This window comes from Carcharhinus amblyrhynchos, chromosome 7 (genome assembly GCF_965287045.1).
Source record: "Carcharhinus amblyrhynchos chromosome 7, sCarAmb.v2.hapA, whole genome shotgun sequence".
NCBI classification, from domain to species: Eukaryota; Metazoa; Chordata; class Chondrichthyes; order Carcharhiniformes; family Carcharhinidae; genus Carcharhinus; species Carcharhinus amblyrhynchos.
The window spans coordinates 9,186,695-9,204,473 of record NC_137330.1 but is presented as its reverse complement, the minus strand read 5'-3'; the positions used below and the strand labels follow the sequence as shown (position 1 = coordinate 9,204,473).

Genomic DNA, 17,779 nt, shown 5'->3' with positions numbered 1-17,779 from the left:
AGCACACCCTTAGTACTGCATAGTACCACGCCAACATAGGTATTTGTGTTCAGATTCTCACTGTGGGATTTTAACCCACAACCTCTAACCTCCAAGGTGAGTGCTACCAGTAAACTATAGTTGCCATAATTAATCAAGTTTTGCTACAAGACTTTGAAATTGCTTCAAAAGTTTATTGAGGTGAAAAGTAACTAGGATTAATTCTTGGCTGGCAATCTGTGACAGCTCAGTTTGATAAACTGAAGATTCACTGCTTGCTTGCTTGCTAATATATCTTTTGAAAACTGATTGTGATTGATAATTTTATCGTGTATGCAAGCTTTTTGGTTTTCCCTTCCATTGTTGCAAATTTCAAAGTGATGATGGGTTAAATATGATGTGTTTTAATACATTCCTCCTATAGTACATTTCTTCTTTGGTGAATGATTAATGAATTGAGACCCTGTAAAAATGTTTCATGAAGAATGGAAATCACTTGTATTCCATGAATGATGTTGAATTAAATCATTTGATCTTAGTTAAACAACTTGACAGAAAGATGTTGAAATAGTCCATAGAATAGTGAACTACATACTAACCTTTGGTGGAATGTTACCATGGGAATTGGGACAGGTGAGGGGTGGAGCATGGAAAGGTCCGTTGATCTTGGGCAGACTTTTATGGTTTCAGGACAAATGAGGCCGTGAAATCCTGCAGCTTGATGTGGAAGCGCAGGTAAGTCAGCAGGTTGTGATACCAAACCGCACTTGGATATTTGAGCTCAAAATCTAGGCTAGTATATAAATGCAAGATAGTTTCCTTTTTGTAATGTCCTAACTATGTTTTAGCAGAAAAAGACTTGGTTTGCACACACAGACTCAAACAAACACACAACAGGTTTTATTGAAGAGCTGTTCTTTTTCCACATCAGAATACAAGACTGAAAAGTAAAACAGCAGCCTGGGTGTACACTAAAGTATTTATTAGTGTCGTAAGTAGGCTTACATTAACATTGCAATGAAGTTACTGTGAAAATTCCCTAGTCGCCACACTCAAATGCCTGTTCGGGTGCACTGAGGGTAAATTTAGCACAGCCAATGCGTTTAATCAGCGCAGCTTTTGGACTGTGGAAGGAAACCAAATCACCTGGAGGAAATCCACACAGATACGGGGAGCACATACAGACAGTAACCCGGGTTCAATTCCAGCCTCGGGTTAATGTCTCTGTGGAGTTTGCACGTTCTCCCTGTATCTGCATGGGTTTCCTCCCACAATCCAAAGATGCGTGGGTTAAGTTGATTGTCCATGTTAAATTGCCCCTTAGTGTCAGGGGGGATGGCAGGGTAAATGCATGGAATTACAGGAATAGGCCCTGTGGGTGGGATTATCAGTGCAGGCTTGGTGGACTGAATGTCCTGTTGTACTGTAAGGTAATCTATGATTCTGTAAAAAAAAAACAAGTAGGGAAAAATTGAGTGCATTTTGCTTCTTGTTTTGTTTGTGGGAATATGTCAACATAATTGGCTGCTTGTCTTGCTTGAAGACATCACTGCTCAACCCTTGAGGGTCCCTTTTGACCTAGTGCCAGATTCACACTGATGGCAGGAAAGAGGCTATTCATACCACAGAGACTACTTGAACTTTATTGACAGCTATCTTCAAGGTCAGCAGCGAATACTGTCACAGGGCCCCTGAACATGAAACCTGAGCCTATAAAAATGTCAACCAAATTGGAAGAGATTCAAACTACAGCAGCACTGACTGACAACAACTTGTTACTGGGATTTTATTGTACTGTTATGGGATTTTACACGGGCAATTGCAATGTTCGATAATATAAAATTGGTGGCACGGTGACTAGCACTGCTGCCTTACAGCGCTAGGAACCTGGGTTCAATTCCCACTTGGGTCACTGACTTTGTGGAGTTTGCACATTCTCCCTGTGTCTGCGTGGGTTTCCTCCCACCATCCAAGAGATGTGCTGATTAGGTGCATTGGCCTCGCTAAATTGCCCCTTAGTGTACCCAATCAGGCGCTGGAGTGTGGCGACTAGGGGATTTTCACAGTAAGTTCATTGCAGTGTTAATGTAAGCCTACTTGTGACAAATTTTTTAAAAATGACAATAGGAAGTATTCACACACAATCCTTAATATATGATTGTTACTGCAGTTTGTGCTTTTTCTGAATGGTACAGTCAAATATTCATTCCTTTCTCATGACTCAGTATTGTCATGTGTGCTTGTCCATGGCTCATTGGCCTGTGTATGACAATAGTCATAAGTTACAATAATTATAGCTTATCATAACACTAACTCTGTGGCTTTGTTGTATTTTATTACATACCTGTTTTGTCGCTCTCCCATAGGTCCCTGTATGACATCTACCAGTCCCTGGCTAAAAGGATGAACAAATCACCCACCCATCTGGTAATTTCTCAGAAACTGGGATGCAGGACAGACGAAAAGGTAGCTAGTAGCAGTACAGCACTTATTTTTCCTTCAGTAGGTTTGGAGGGGTTGAGTCCATCAAAAGAATTTAAAACAAACATGAAGTGATAAATGTAAGATTGTGATAATAAATCCAATAGGGAATTCCGTTCCTTTGCCCAAAGCCTGATGAGAATTTGGAAATCATTACCACATGAAGTAGTTGAGGTGAATAGCATAGATGCCTGTAAGGGAAAGCGAGTTAAGTAACTGATAGAATTCCTACAGTACAGAAAGAGACCATACAGCTCATCGCATCTGTACCAACCACCCAGGCTCTATTCACGCAAACCCATGCATTTACCCTGCTAATCCCCCTGACACTAGGGTCAATTTAGTACGGCTAATCCACCTAACCCTACACATCTTTGGACGGTGGGAGGAACCGGAGCACCTGGAGGAAACCCACACAGATACGGGGAGAACATGCAAATTCCACACAGGTAGTGACCCAAGGTCGGAATTGAATCCAGATCCCTGGCCCTGTGAGGCAACAGTCCTAACCATATGGATAGAGAAAACAGAAGGATATTCTGATGCTAAAAGGGATGGGAGAAGACTTGTGGAGGATAAACACTGCCATAGATCTGTTGGGTGGAATGGCCTGTTTGTACTATAAACTGATGTTCCCTAATTTCTGATATAAATGTGTGTGAATCCACGTTGTATTCCAATAAATTGATCTCTCAAGGTAAGTGGCTACCTGATGATACAACTAACTGACACCTTAACATTTGCTACTCCATACTTGCCATTTGGCTAGCCAGTGCTATGTGAAGCCGTGGATGTTCTCCACAAGAAAGAGAAAATCACAAGGCAAGGTTCCTGATGCCATCTTTCACATACCTTTCAATGGCAAGTTACTGAATGGGATTTAATTCCACAACCGCTGCATGCCCCAGTAAGGTTTTTGGAAAGAGAATTGTAAATAACTAAACAATACTTTCTTTGGGATAGTGTAACAGAATCAAATCAGTTTCCACCCAGTGTTGGTGAATAAACATGGCCTACTCCCAATACTTTTTAGAACTGCATATAAGTACTTCTCTTCCTCCTGTTGGAACATGGGCAGCAGAGTGGTTAGCATTAGTGCCAGGGACTAGGTTCGATTCCTGGCTTAGGTAAGTGTGTGTGTGTGTGTGTGTGTGTGTGTGGGGAGTCTGCAGGTTCTCCCCTTGTCTGTGTGGGTTTCTTCTAGGTACTCCGGTTTCCTCCCACAGTCCAAAGACGTGGGTTAGGTAGATTGGCCATACTAAATTGCCCTTTAGTGTCAGGGAGACTAGCAAGGCAAATAAATATGGGGAGTTATGGGGACAGGGCCTGAATGGGATTGTTGTTGGTGCAGACTCGATGGGTCCTCTGGCTTCTTTCTGCACTGTAGGGATTCTGATTCTATGAAATTAAAAGCATGAACTCTGGCTAGGCAATGGAAAATGGAAGTATTAACTGATTCTAGGTGGTTGCAAGGATTGTCTGTTCAAAAGTGTTGGGCTACCCTAACATTCAAATCAAAATGTGCACTCAATTTAAAAAGAAAACACAACTCACCACCCATCTTTAAAGATGGTCTTTTTAAGGTGTAATTAGTAATAACTAACAGTTGTGACACACAGAAGAATGAACATGTCCAAATTTTTGATAAAATTCTTCCTGGGCGCGTATCAGAGCCTCTTCATCTATGTACACTGCAGGTCGTTTGGAGGTCACAAAGTACTGAACTTTTCTAAGACTCCATCCAATGATGTACATCAGATACCCACACACTGTAGCAGTTGATCTACCTACTCCTGCATTGCAATGGATGTAGACAGTGTGGCCATTCTCCAGCAATCCATGAAGCAAGTACACAGCTTGAGGTAGCATCTTCACCCTGCCTAATGTGAAACAAATCAGAGAGAACCAAGAAAGTTTGTCAGGAAGTTTCATTGCTTTGAAGTCATAAAATCTTTCACTGGTCAGAAGAAGGGTAATTTGATCACTTTGTAGTTTAACTGCAAGTCCAAGGAAGGAAATAAAAGGAACGCTTAAAATATGTGTGGAACTAGTTGTGAGTGACCCATCATATCAAGAAGTGGTTTACCAAATGAAGCCTTTTATTAACTTTATTCATCACGTCGTTTAACAATACAGAAGATTGTGGGAAGGAAAGCAAATCAAACAAGGTAATGCTTTATTTACATTGCGCATCTTATAATTTGGATGCATTAATTAATTACATTTGAGCAAAACTGGGGTGGCACATTGGTACAGTGATCAGCACTGCTGCCTCTCAGCACCAGCGACACAGGTTCAATTCCTGGCTTGGGTCACTGTCTGTAGAGTCTGCACATCCTCTGGTTTTCTCCCACACGCCAAAGACATGCTGGATAGGTGGATTGGCTGTGGTAAATTCATAGAATCCCTACAGTGCACAAGGAGGCCATTCAGCCCATTGAGTCTGCACCGACAACTATCCCGCCTAGGCCCCATCCCTGTAACCCCACATGTTTACTCTGCTAATTCCTCTAACCTATGCATCTTGGGACACTAGGGGGCAATTTAGCATAGCCAATCCACCTAACCCACATATCTTTGGACTGTGGGAGGAAACTGGAGCACCCAGAGGAAACCCACGCACACACGGGGAGAACATAACAAACTTTACACAAACAGTGACCCAAGTCGGGAATCTAACCCAGGTCTCTAGAACTGTGAGGCAGCAGTGCTAACCACTGTACCACCATGCCACCCAAATTGTTCCTTAGTGGCAGTGGGATTAGTAGGGTAAATATGTGGGGTTATGGGATAGAGCCTGGGTGGGATTGTTGTTGATGCAGACTCAATGGGCCAAATTGCCTCCTTCACTGTAGAGACTCTATTCTACGGGAAATGGAATGCCTCTTGGGTTTGTGGGACTTCTGAGCTATCACTGTCAGGAATTACATAATAACTAAGACAATGATGTATTTGCCTAGAAAATGATTAGAATGTGCAACTTATAAGGAATGGATAATGTGTTTAAGAGGAAGCTAGACAAGTACTTCAGGGAGGAGGGAATAAAGTCTTTGTTGATCAAATGAAATAAATGGAGGAGGAAGCTCTTGTGGAACATAGACCTGATGGATTGAGTTAAGAATATAAGAACTAGGAGCAGGAGTAGGCCATCTGGCCCCTCGAGCCTGCTCTGCCATTCAATAAGATCATCGCTGATCTTTTTGTGTACTCGACTCCACTTACCCACCTGCTCACCATAACCCTTAATTCCTTTACTGTTCAAAAATTTATCTATCCTTGCCTTAAAAACATTCAATGAGGTAGCCTCAACTGCTTCACTGGGCAGGCAATTCCACAGATTCACAATCCTTTGTGTGAAAAAGTTCCTCCTCAACTCAGTCTAATTCTGCTTCCCCTTATTTTGAAGCTATGCCCTGTAGTTCTAGTTTCACCTGCCAGTAGAAACAACTTCCCTGCTTCTATCTTATCTATTCCTTTCATAACTTTATATGTTTCTATAAGATCTCCCTTCATTCTTCTGAATTCCACTGAGTATAGCCCCAGTCTACTCAGTCTCTTATAAACCAACCCTCTCAACTCCTGTTTCTGTGCTATAAAGGGAGAGGAGGAGGCTCGGTGGAATATGAGTATTGGCAGTGGACCAAATGACCTGTTTCTGTGCTGTTTTATGTACCCTCCATTCTTCACTGTCTCTTGGGCGTATCTTGGGGACCATAGGTAGATGTAGTGTACCTAGATTTTCAAAAGGCCTTTGATTAGGTAATACATAATAAATGAATGAATAGGGTCAGCAAATGTGGAGTGGAGACCCATTGTAAAGTGGATACCAAGCTCATCCCAAAGCAAAGCAGAGAGTATGGGTAAAGAGTACTTAGGAAAATAGGAATTAGAAGTAGAAGTAGACAAATCCATCTCTGCAATTCAATCACATCGTGGCTGGTCTCTCCCTGGTCTCAAATACACCTCCTCACTGTTTCCCATATTACTCTCTCCCTTTTTTTTAAAATCAGAAATATGTCTATCTCATTCTCGAAACCATTCAGACTCCACTGCACTATGGGGCAGCAAGTTCCACAAATTCACCACCCTCTGTGAGAAGTAGCTCCTCCCCCTCATCTCAGTTTTAAATCTACCGCCTCTCAATCTGTACCCGTGACCGCTTGTTCTAGATTGCCCCATAAGAAGAAACATTTGGTGTACATTTACTTTGGTCTAAGTTTTTACTTTATCAATCCTGTTTTAAATTTTATACACCTCAGATTCCCCTCTCATCATTCTAAACTCCAGCCAGTATAACCCCAATTTGTTTAATCTCTCCTCATAAGTCAACCCTTTCATCCCCAGAACCAGTCTGGGGAACCTCCTTTGAACTGCCTCCAATGCCACCACGTTCTTAGTTATTCAGAGTGGCAGATGATGGAAAGTGGAGTTGTCACAAGTATCAGTTCAGAGACCTGGACTCTTCACAAAATATATCCACAATTTAGATTTTGAAATCAGAAGCACAATTTCTAAATTTGTGTATGACATCAAATTTGGAGAACTAGTCAAAACTGAGGAACATAGAACATAGAACATTACAGCGCAGAACAGGCCCTTTGGTCCACGATGTTGCGCCGACCAGCTTTTAAAAAAAAACAACACTAACCCACTAATCTAAACCAATCCCATTTCGTCCATAAACCTATCCACAGATCTCTTAAACGCCCCCAAACTAGGCGCATTTACAACTGCAGCTGGCAGGGCATTCCAGTCCCTCACCACCCTCTGGGTAAAGAACCTACCCCTGACATCAGTCCTATAACTACCCCCCCTTAATTTAAAGTCGTGCCCCCTCGTGCTAGGAGGATTGCAACAGATTATAAGAAAACAATTTTAAAAACTTCCTTATAAATGGCAGTTGAATTTCAACATAGATAAGAGTGAGGTATTGCATTTTTAAAGAATAAAGTCACAAATAAAATGTGACAAGTACAAATCACATAGGAATAGCCCTAGTCAATAAGGCCAGATTAAAAGCAACGGAGCTATGATTAAACTTGTATGGAAGTTTGCTTAGGCAATACTTGGAAGTACTATGTACAATTGGGGTTACCATGTTTTACAGAGGATCATAGAATCCCAATAGCGCAGAAAGAGGCCATTCGGCCTATTGAGTCTGCACCGATCACAATCCCACCCAGGCCCTATTCTCATACCTAATGCATTTATCCTGCGAATAGTCCTGACACTAAGGTCAATTTAGCAATGGCCAATCAACCTAACCCGCACATCTTTGGACTGTGGGAGAAAACTGGAGCACCCGGAGGAAACCCATGCAAAAAAGGAGAACGTGCAGACTCCACACAGACAGTGACCCAAGCTGGGAATCGAATCCGGGTCCCTGGTGCTGTGAGGTAGCAGTGCTAACCACTGTGCCACCATGCCACCCTAAAGTAGAGTAACAGGAGAGGGGTAAATAATTTACAAAAATGATTTCAAATTTGTGTTTATACAATAACAGAGGACACTGGAAAAACTCAACAAGTCTGCCAGGATCTATTAGGGGAGGAACAGAGTTAACGTGTCGAGAACTGAAGGGAGGGAGCATGTGTAAAAACTGCAACAAAAAGTAGCAACTTTAAGAAGTTTGCAACTGAAGGCATGGCCGGTACAGGTGCAGCAATAAAAACTGTGATCATCCAAACAGCAGACTTAGAGGAGCGCAGGTAGTCCAGAGGGCTTTTCGCCGAGAGAAAAGTACAAAAATAGGAAGGGGCAAGGCCAAGGATGAGAACAAAGATGAGAATTTTAAAATGCAGACATTGCTTAATGCTGATGCAGGTCAGACAGTGATAAGGACATGATAAGAATTTTGAATAACAAGTTTAAGGGATAGAAGCATAGAAACAGAAAGATTGGAGCAGAAGGCCATTTGGCCCTTCGAGTCTACTCCGCCATTCATCACAATCATAGCTGGTCATCCAACTCAATAGCCTAATCCTCCTTTCTCCCATAACCTTTGAACCCATTCGCCCCAAGTGCTATATCTAGCCACCTCTTGAATGCATTCAATGTTTTGGCATCAACTACTTCCTGTGGTAATGAATTCCACAGGCTCACCACTCTTTGGATGAAGAAATGTCTCCTCATCGCCGTCCTATATGGTCTACTCCAAATCCTCAGACTGTGACCCCTGGTTCTGGACTCCCCCACCATCGGGAACATCCTTCCTGCATCTGCCCTGTCTGGTCCTGTTAGAATTTTATAAGTCTCAATGAGATCTCCCTCATTCGTCTGAACTCCAGTGAAAACAATTCTAACCCAGTCAATCTCTGCTCCTACATCAGTCCCGCCATCCCCAGGATCAGCCCAGAATCCCTGCTAGCCTAGCCAGCACGGCCCATGAATGAATACAAAAAGCAAGGCAGAGCTGGGTGATAGCATGGCAGTGGAAATAGGCAGTCTTTGCCGTGCCATGAATATGTGGTTGATAGCTCATTCTGGGTCAAATATGACACCAAGGTTGGAAACAGTCTGAGTCAGCTGCAAACCAGCTGAGGTCAATAACTAGGAAATAAAATTTATAGCTGGAACAGAAATCAGGGGTTTTGGTTTTCCTGATAGTTGGAGGAAATTTTGATGTAAGAGCTATGTAATGGGGTGGCACAGTGGTTAGCACTGCTCCCTCACAGTGCCGAGGACCTGGGTTTGATTTCTGGCTTGGGTCACTCTCTGTGTGGAGTTTGCAAGTTCTCCCCGTGTCTGTGTGGGTTTCCTCCGGGTGCTCCGGTTTCTTCCCACAGTCCAAAGATGCGCAGGTTAGGTGCGTTGGCCATGCTAAATTTCCTCTTAGTATCCAAAGATGCGTAGGTTAGGGTGATTAATGAGGTAAATATGTGGGGTTATGGGGATAGAATGGGATGCTCTCCAAAGTCAGTGCAGACTTGATGGGCCAAATGGCCTCCTTCTGCATTGTAGGGATTCTATGATATCTGGGTGCATTACTCAGCTGAAAAGACTAATTTTCTGGATGTGTTCATATTTAACAAAAACAAGCTCTTGAGAAGATATTTCATTTGTTGTCATTCAAATAACCAAAAGTACAACTTGTCATCAAACATTCAGATTAACTTTACTCCATCTTTTAGGATTCTTAATGATCAAGGAACAGGATAAAAATACCCTAAAGGTATTTTTTTTGAAATGGGAACTTTCAAATGAGGAAGGGTAAATTTGCTACATTGGAATTTGTGAGTGAGTTTGTTGACCTGTCTTGTCTCCCAGTTTCCAAATGCCTTGATGTAATAAATGTTACCCTTGTTCCCAAATCTCTTCACTGCCTTGTCCCCTCCTTATCTCTTCCAGACCCATTAACTTCCATGGCCTCAGTGCTCCTGTATCATGACGCTTTTGTTTTTCACCTCCCTCTCCCTCCCCCTGCACTGCATTCACTCTTCCATTGTGACCTTGTCTTCAGCTGCCTAGGGCCTGAAATCTGGAATTCCCTTCTCTGCCTCTCCAATCCCTCTCTCCTCCTTTAGGACCCACCTTAAAATCCATCTCTTGAGACGAAGCTTTTGGTCATCTGCCTGCATATCTCCTTCTTTGACTTGGTACAAAATTAGGATTGTTGGCCATGTTCATGTAAAGTGCCGAGGGATTTTGTCAGAAGTCACTACATAAATGCAAGTTGTTGATTATCTGTGAGCCCATATTTTGTGTTCTATATTCTATATGGGCAGCACTTGGGCACAGTGGTATAGGTGGCACAGTGGTTAGCCCTGCTGCCTCAAAGTGCCAGGGACCTGGGTTCCATTCCTGGCTCGGGTCACTGTGCGGAGTTTGTATGTTCCCCTCATGTCTGTGTGGGTTTCCTCTGGGTGCTCCGGTTTCCTCCCATACTCCAAATATGTGCGGATTAGGTTAATTGGCCATGCTGAATTGCCCCTTAGTGTCAGAGGGACTAGCTAGGGTAAAAATGTGGGGTTACAGACATAGAGCCTGAGTGGGATTGTCATTGGTGCAGGCTCGATGGGCTGAATGGCGTCCTTCTGCACTGTAGGGATTCAATTTATTTTTCAATATGCAGCCACTTTTCACTGCTTACTGTAAGGATCATATAGCTATGATAGACAAGTCACTTACCTTCTGTACTCATATCTGGAGTTGGCATCCACACATAGGCTAAACCAGTGTCTTTGTAGAGTTCCATCATGAATTCAGGTCTCATTGGCTCTGCTTTGCGGTTACATCCACATGAATTCTGAACCACATCCCACTCCGTCTGGAAGTTCATTACTGCAGTCACCCCTAGCTCGTGCTTGAGTTTAACAGTCACATGTTCTACCTGTCGCGGACAGCTGCCAAGCCAAATCCTGGGCAGAATCCTGCAGGCAATCAGAACCACACTCAATTCATATATTCCAGCTGTAACATAACACTTTTAACTAAGTTAACCTTCACAAGGGACCCATCTTCAAATAGTAAAAGAGTCAGTTTACATCTAACTGTAACTATAGAAAGAGCATATATTTGTTATAATGTATATTAAATATATATTATATAAGAGGCACATATATTACATCCTTATGTAAGGATAGCATATATTAAAACTGAGATGAGGAGGAATTTCTTCAGCCACAGGGTGGTGAATCTGTGGAACTCTTTGCTGTAGAAGGCTGTGAGAACCAGGTCATTGAGTGTCTTTAAGACAGAGATGGATAGGTTCTTGATTAATAAGGGGATCAGGGATTATGGGGAAAAGGCAGAAGAATGGGGATGATAAAAGTATCAGCTGTGATTGAATGGTGAAGCAGACTTGATAGGCCAAGTGGCCTACTCCTGCTCCTATGTCTTATGGTCTTATGGTATATTTTTTTAAAAGTTTATTTATTGTAGTCACAAGTAGACTTACATTAACACTGCAATGAAATTTCCTAATCACCACACTCCAGCGCCTGTTCGTGTACACTGAGGGAGAATTTAGCACGGCCAATGCACTTAACCAGCATGGGGAATCTCATTTTAGGAAGGATGTGAAGGATTTAGAATGAAAAGGATTCCAGGCATGAAGGACTTGAGTTACAATAGATTTGCAAGACTAGGGCTCTTCTCCATGGAGAAGGGAAGGTTGAGAGGAGATTTGATGGAGCTGTTCAAAATCATGAGGGCTCCAGAGTAGGTAGGATTTTTGTAGATAGAATGGTTCACTAATGCCCCTTAGAGAAGGAAATCTGCCATCCTTACCCAATCTGGTCTACATGTGGGTCCAGACCCGCGGCAATGTGGTTGACCGTCCACTGAAATAGCTTAGCAAGCCACTCGGTTCAAGGGCAATTAGGAATAGGTAGCAAACGATGACCTTGCCAGTGACGCACACATCTCATCATTGAATTTTACAAACTACACTGAGTGGTTTGGAGTGTGCAAAAAAGTAAGTTATTGGGAGTACAGCTATGTTAAATTTCGGGGGAATAAGGCAAGGCTGGATGGCCTCCACTTTAATGTCAGGAGTATTACAAGTAAAATGGATGAGTTAAGGGTGATGATTGAGACATGGAATTATGACATAGTGGCCATAACAAAGATGTGGTTAAGGGAGGGAGGGGCAGGATTGGCAGCTCAACATTCTGGGATATAGAATCTTCAGGCAAAATAGGGGAGCAGGTAAAAGAGGAGGAGGCATTGCATTATTAGTTAAGGAGTCAGTTGCTGCAGTAAGGAAAGAAGACATCCTGGAGGGGGCATTGAATAAAGCTTTGTGGGTAGAGTTTAGGAATTGAAAAGGGGCAGCTATGTTGCTAGATGAATATTATAGACCCCCCAGATAGTCAGCAGGAAATTGAGGAGCAAATGTGTGCACAATTTACGGAGGTGTGTAAAAACAATAACAACAGGGTAATTATAGGAGGAGATTTCAACTTTCCCAATGGTGTAGTTGGGGGTGACGTTCTGAGGTTGATTGAGGATGGGGTGTGGAATTAAACGGGGAGAGCTTGGAAGAAATGTTGTTCCATTTTCCAGTCTTTACTGTAAGCACCAAAATATAAGCTTGAAAAAATATTTAATTTGTATTAATTAATTAACCAGAGAAAGACAGGGATAGGAAAACTGTTACATTGAAAAAGGGGAAGCTTGTCCAGAATGTTTTTTTCTCAATTGATTATGTTGCTACTCCAAAAGCAAATAAACTTGATTTAGTTCTGGATAATGAGAGACAGAAAGTAAATGACCTAAATATAGGAGAACGCCTGGGAAGTGCTGAGCACGATATAATTAGATTGTGTAAAAACAGAAGAGGGAGAAAGAAAAACCAAGAACCAAGGTACTTGACAAAAAAATCAGAGTGGGATCAAAAGGAACATTGTTTAGATTAAATGGAGAGAAATAATTGACAAATAAAACCACTGGTCAAACAATGGTAAATGTTTGTACAGGAGATGGAAAAGGTACAAATCAGATACCTATCTTTTTTCCCATACAAGGATATATGTGAAGCTTCACAGTTCATAGAATTCCTACATTGCAGAAGGAGGCCATTCAGCCCATCAAGCTTGCACCAACAACAATCCCATCTATCCCCAGAACCCCACTCATTGATTCTGTCTACGCTTCCTGCTGCCTCGGTAAAGCAGCCAGCATAATCAAGGACCCCATGCACCCCAGACATATTCTTCCACCTTCTTCTGCTGCCATCAGACTTTTGAATGGACTTACCTCGCAGTAAGTTGATCCTTCTCTACACCCTAGCTATGAATGTAACACTACATTCTGCACTCTCTCCTTTCCTTCTCTGTGAACAGTATGCTTTGTCTGTATAGCATGCAAGAAACAATACTTTTCACTATATACTAATACATGTGACAATAATAAATCAAATTTACCCTACTAATCCCCCTGATACTAATGCATAATTTACCATGGCCAATTAACCTAACCTGCACATCTTTGGACTGTGGGAGGAAACCAGAGCACCCGGAGGAAACCCACACAGACATGAGGAGAATGTGTAGACTCCTGCAGAGACGTTCACCCAAGCTGGGAATCAAACCGGGTCCCTGGCGCTGTGAGGCAGCAGTGCTAATCACTGTGCCACCATACCAATGAATAGGAAAGTCAAAGTTAAGATGCTAAAACAAGGTAATTAGCCCATTAGAGGGCAAATATATAATTAAAAAATGCTGTGGATACAAGAGCCAGCCAGAGACTGGGAATTCTGGGTTAAGCAATCTATCTCCTGCCTTCCCAAAGCCTGTCCACCATTTACAAGGCACAAGAATCAATGTTGGAAGAGGTATCCTAGTAGGGCATTTACTGACATTTAAGTTAGTATGCAGGTACAGCATGTAATAAAGATGGCAAATGGAATGTTTGCATTTATTGCAAAATGACTGAAGTATAAAAGTAGAGAAGTTTTGTATAGGGTGTTGGTGAGACCACATCTGGAGTATTCTGTCCAGTTCTGGTCTCCTTATTTGAGGGAGGATATGGTGGCATTGGAGGCAGTTCAGAAGAGGTTCACCAGATTGATTCCAGAGATAAAAGGGTTGACGTATGAGGAGAGATTAAACAATTTGGGGTTATACTCGTGGAGTTTCGAAGGATGAGAGGGGATCTGATCGAGGTATATAAAATTTTAACAGGGATTGATAAAGTAAATGTAGACCAAATGTTTCCTCTTGTAGGACAATCTAGAACAAGAGGTCACAGGGTATAAGGTGAGAGGCGGGAGACTTAAAACTGAGATGAGGTGGAGCTACTTCTCACAGAGGGTGGTGAATTTGTGGAACTCTCTGCCCCATAACGCGGTGGAGTCCAAATCATTGAATGGTTTCAAGAAGGAGATAGATATATTTCTGATAAAATAAACAGAAGAAAAGGATATGGAGAACAGGAGGGGAGGTGGATTTGAGATCAGGGAGCAATCAGCCATGATCTGATTGAATGGAAGAGCAGGCTCGAAGGGTTGAATTTTGCCACTTCTGCTCCTAATTCTTACGTTCCTATGTTACCATATGTTGCCCATCTCCTGTTTTGTTACATAGCTGAGATCTATACAGGGACAAAGGAAACCCATGGGGCTTATCAGTCAAAGCTCTGTGTCTGAGACAATGCCTAATTCTTACTGACTAACCGGACATTGCTGAAAGACACTTTTATCAAAAATAGAGCAAACCAAACATAGCACAAAATTAATATCAAAGGAACCAGTGACTCCAATAGAGCGTGTAGGAGAGACACAGAAAGTGATGACAAAGTGAAACTCACTACCACAGGGAGTCATTAAGACAAGTAGCATAGATACATTTAAGGGGAAATTAGATGAGTACAAGAGGATGAAAAAGCAGAGTTGTTGTTACAGTGAGATGGAAAGAGGGCCGTTGTGCTGCATTACCATCAGTGAGGAAAAGGTCGGTCAAAGCAAAAATTAAAGTAAAATAATGAGGGTGCTGGAATCTGAGACAACAATAGAAAATGCTGGAAGATGTCAGTAGGTCTGACAGCATCTGTGGTAAGAGAGTAGAGCCAATGTTTTGAGTCTGGATGACCCTTCATCAGAGCTGAGAGCAAAAAGTTGGTCAAAATGGGCTGTTTCTGAGCTGTAAATATTTTGACATTCCATGTATCGATGTAACCTTCAAACATCCTAAATGACTGTGTACCACTATGGGGCAGAGCAGCTGGACTGCCGTCGCGCAAACCAACCTCCCATCCATTGACTCTGCCTCAGCAAAGCAGCCAGCATAATTAAGGAGCCTGTGCACCCCGGACATTCTCTCTTCCACCTTCCGTCGGGAAAAAGATACAGAAGTCTGAGGTCACGTACCAACCGACTCAAGAACAACTTCTGAAGTTAAAGTTTATTTATTAGTCACAAGTAAGCTTACATTAACACTGCAGTGAAGTTACTATGAAAATCCTCGCGTCGTCACACTCTGGTGCCTACTCGGATGCACTGAGGGAGAATTCATCATAGCCAATTCACCTAACCTGCACCAGTTTGGACTATAGGAAGAAACCGGAGCACCTGGAGGAAACCCACACAGACACAGGGAGAATGGGCAAACTTCAGACAGTCACTGACCCAAAGCTGGAATTGAACTCGTTGGGTCCCTGGCACCATGAGGCAGCAGTGCTAACCACTGTGCCACCGTGTTGCTTCTTTCCTGCTGTCATCAGACTTTTGAATGGACCAACCTCGTATCAAGTTGATCTTTCTCTACATCCTAACAATGACTGTAACACTACGTTCTGCACTCTCTCATTTCCTCTTAACGGTATGCTTTGTCAGCATAACACGCAAGAAACAATACTTTTCACTATATACATGTGACAATAATCAAACCAAATCAAAACAAGATTCAGCATTCCTGGCTGCTTTACCTGGAATAGTGCATAGCCTGGTGATCAGCGATGTGGAAGTAGAAATCTGTCGTGTGCTTCATCTCGTTTGTGCACCCGCTGCCCTCGATATAATGTCCGACTGGGTAGCAGTAAACGCCATCCACCAAGTTCTTCTCATCATATTCACAACAGCGATCGTGTAATGGCCCATTTCCTAAAAGAGGACAAAGGGAGATCACTCTTTGGACTGAGTGGTGCTTTCAGAAATCAATCATTGCCCGCAGCGGGGTCTCTGCATTATCGGAGAGGCCATCTTTCAGATCCACTGAATTATGGCCCAGTCTACCCTGGATATGGAGGTTCTAACAGTCACCAGTTTGAGGAAGTCCTGGGATTTCTCGGCCAATGTTTATCCCTCGACCAACAACACCACAACAGATTACCATGATGGCACAGTGGTTAGCACTGCTGCCTCACAGCACCAGGGACCTGGATTCAATTCCGGCCTTGGATCACTGCCTGTGTGGAGTTTGCACGTTCTCCCCTTGTCTGCATGGTTTCCTCCAGATGCTCCGGTTTCCTCCCACAGTCCAAAAACCGTACCTTTCCAACCAGTCCGCAAAGCCAGTGTTCAGAATTACCACTGAGTGAAGTGAAAGATTTTGCCAGATCTCCAGCCATGGGCCATCTCTCTCCAGGATTTGCTGTTGACTGATTCACCAGTGAATAAATGAAGGACAGAGACAGCCTTAGACTGGAAGAGCAGTGAATATAGTGCTTCCTGGATAAAATACTCCCCACATGGTGCTTCATACAGCCTGCCTGAGCGTCTGTGTCCAGTGTGTCTGTGTCCAGCCTCTATGCCCAATGTCTGTGTCCAGTGACTGTGCCCTATGTCTGTGTCCCTTATCCAGTGTTTGTGTCCAGTGTCTGTACCTGTCTCAGTCTGTCCCCGGTGCCCAGTGTCTGTCCCTAGTGTCAGCGCCTGTGCTCAGTGTCTGTCTCCAGTGCCCAGTGTCTGTGTCCAGTAGCCAATGTGCCCAGTGTCTGTCCCCATTGCCAGTGCTCAGTACCAGTGTCAGTGTCTGCCAGTGCCTAATGTCTGTCCCCAGTGCCCGGTATCCGCCCAGTGTTTGTGTCTAATGCCTGTACTCAGTGCTTGTGTTCAGTGTCAGTGTCTGCCAATGCCTAATGTCTGTGCTCAGTGTCCTGTACCTTCCCAGATGAAGTGGCCGTGGATTCTTTTGGCGAATTTGAACCAGAAGGTGTCTGTGCTGCCTTCCTGCAGCGGGACCTCTGCGCTCCAGAAGGAGGGTTCATTCAGGGCGCTGCTAGCCGCCACCATGGGCAGTGCCCGCTCCGGGTCCCAGTGGCCCAGCTCCGGCCTGGAGCCGCAGACAAACAGCTGCACATCCCGGTGCTCCAGGGTCACCACCAGCCCAAACCTCAGCAGCATTGCCAGCCCGCAGGCCCGGCCCCACAGCCCGGGAGAAGCGAGGACTAAATCCCGGGGAGGCAGCAGCGGTCCTCCCTCCGCAGCACCCAACACTGACTGCCGCTGCAGAGCGGAGCCCAGAGAACAGCGATTGGCAGCAGTGTGTGTGGCTGGATCCCTGTCCCTGCTTAAAATAACCCTGTGACCAGAGAGATCTCCGAGAGACCAGAGACTGGCTAGATCATTCTGCCTGCCCAAAATAACTACGTTGTCTACACCGAGAGACCAGAGAGTGAGTGAGAGAGAGACCAGAGAGATCAGAAACTTCGGCTGAATCCCTGTCCCTGCAGCGTCAAAGGTTACAGAGAAAAGGCGGGAGAACGGGGTTGAGAAACGTATCAGCCATGATTGAATGGCAGAGCAGACGCGATGGGCTGAATGGCCAAATTCTGCTCCTGTATCTTATAGTCTTAGAGCAGTGAGGATGGAAAGAACAGAGGATCCTTTCCAATTCGTCTGTGCAAGAGATTGCGGGAGGCCTGTGTCAGAAATGCCCTG

The 17,779-nt window shown here is 43.7% G+C and overlaps 1 protein-coding gene across 1 annotated transcript; it reads right to left on the bottom strand.

The window, feature by feature from the left end:
- Positions 1–857: 857 nt before the first annotated feature.
- epm2a (EPM2A glucan phosphatase, laforin) lies at positions 858–17,303 on the bottom strand. Its single transcript, XM_080191919.1, has 4 exons — positions 17,002–17,303; positions 15,826–16,000; positions 10,588–10,829; positions 858–4,340 (listed from the first exon to the last, which is right to left on the bottom strand). Exons 1-4 carry the CDS (start codon positions 17,240–17,242, stop codon positions 4,060–4,062), a joined length of 939 nt encoding a protein of 312 aa, XP_080048045.1. The 5' UTR covers positions 17,243–17,303; the 3' UTR covers positions 858–4,059.
- Between the last annotated feature and the right edge of the window lie 476 nt (positions 17,304–17,779).

Excerpts from the sequence above, each read along its gene's own strand:
- epm2a (XM_080191919.1), bottom strand. The coding sequence starts at position 17,242 with ATGCTGCTGAGGTTTGGGCTGGTGGTGACCCTGGAGCACCGGGATGTG. Across the intron at positions 16,001-17,001 it reads CGGCCACTTCATCTGGGAAG|GAAATGGGCCATTACACGAT; the intron begins GTACAGGACACT and ends GTCCTCTTTTAG. Across the intron at positions 4,341-10,587 it reads TCCAGATATGAGTACAGAAG|GCAGGGTGAAGATGCTACCT; the intron begins GTAAGTGACTTG and ends GTTTCACATTAG.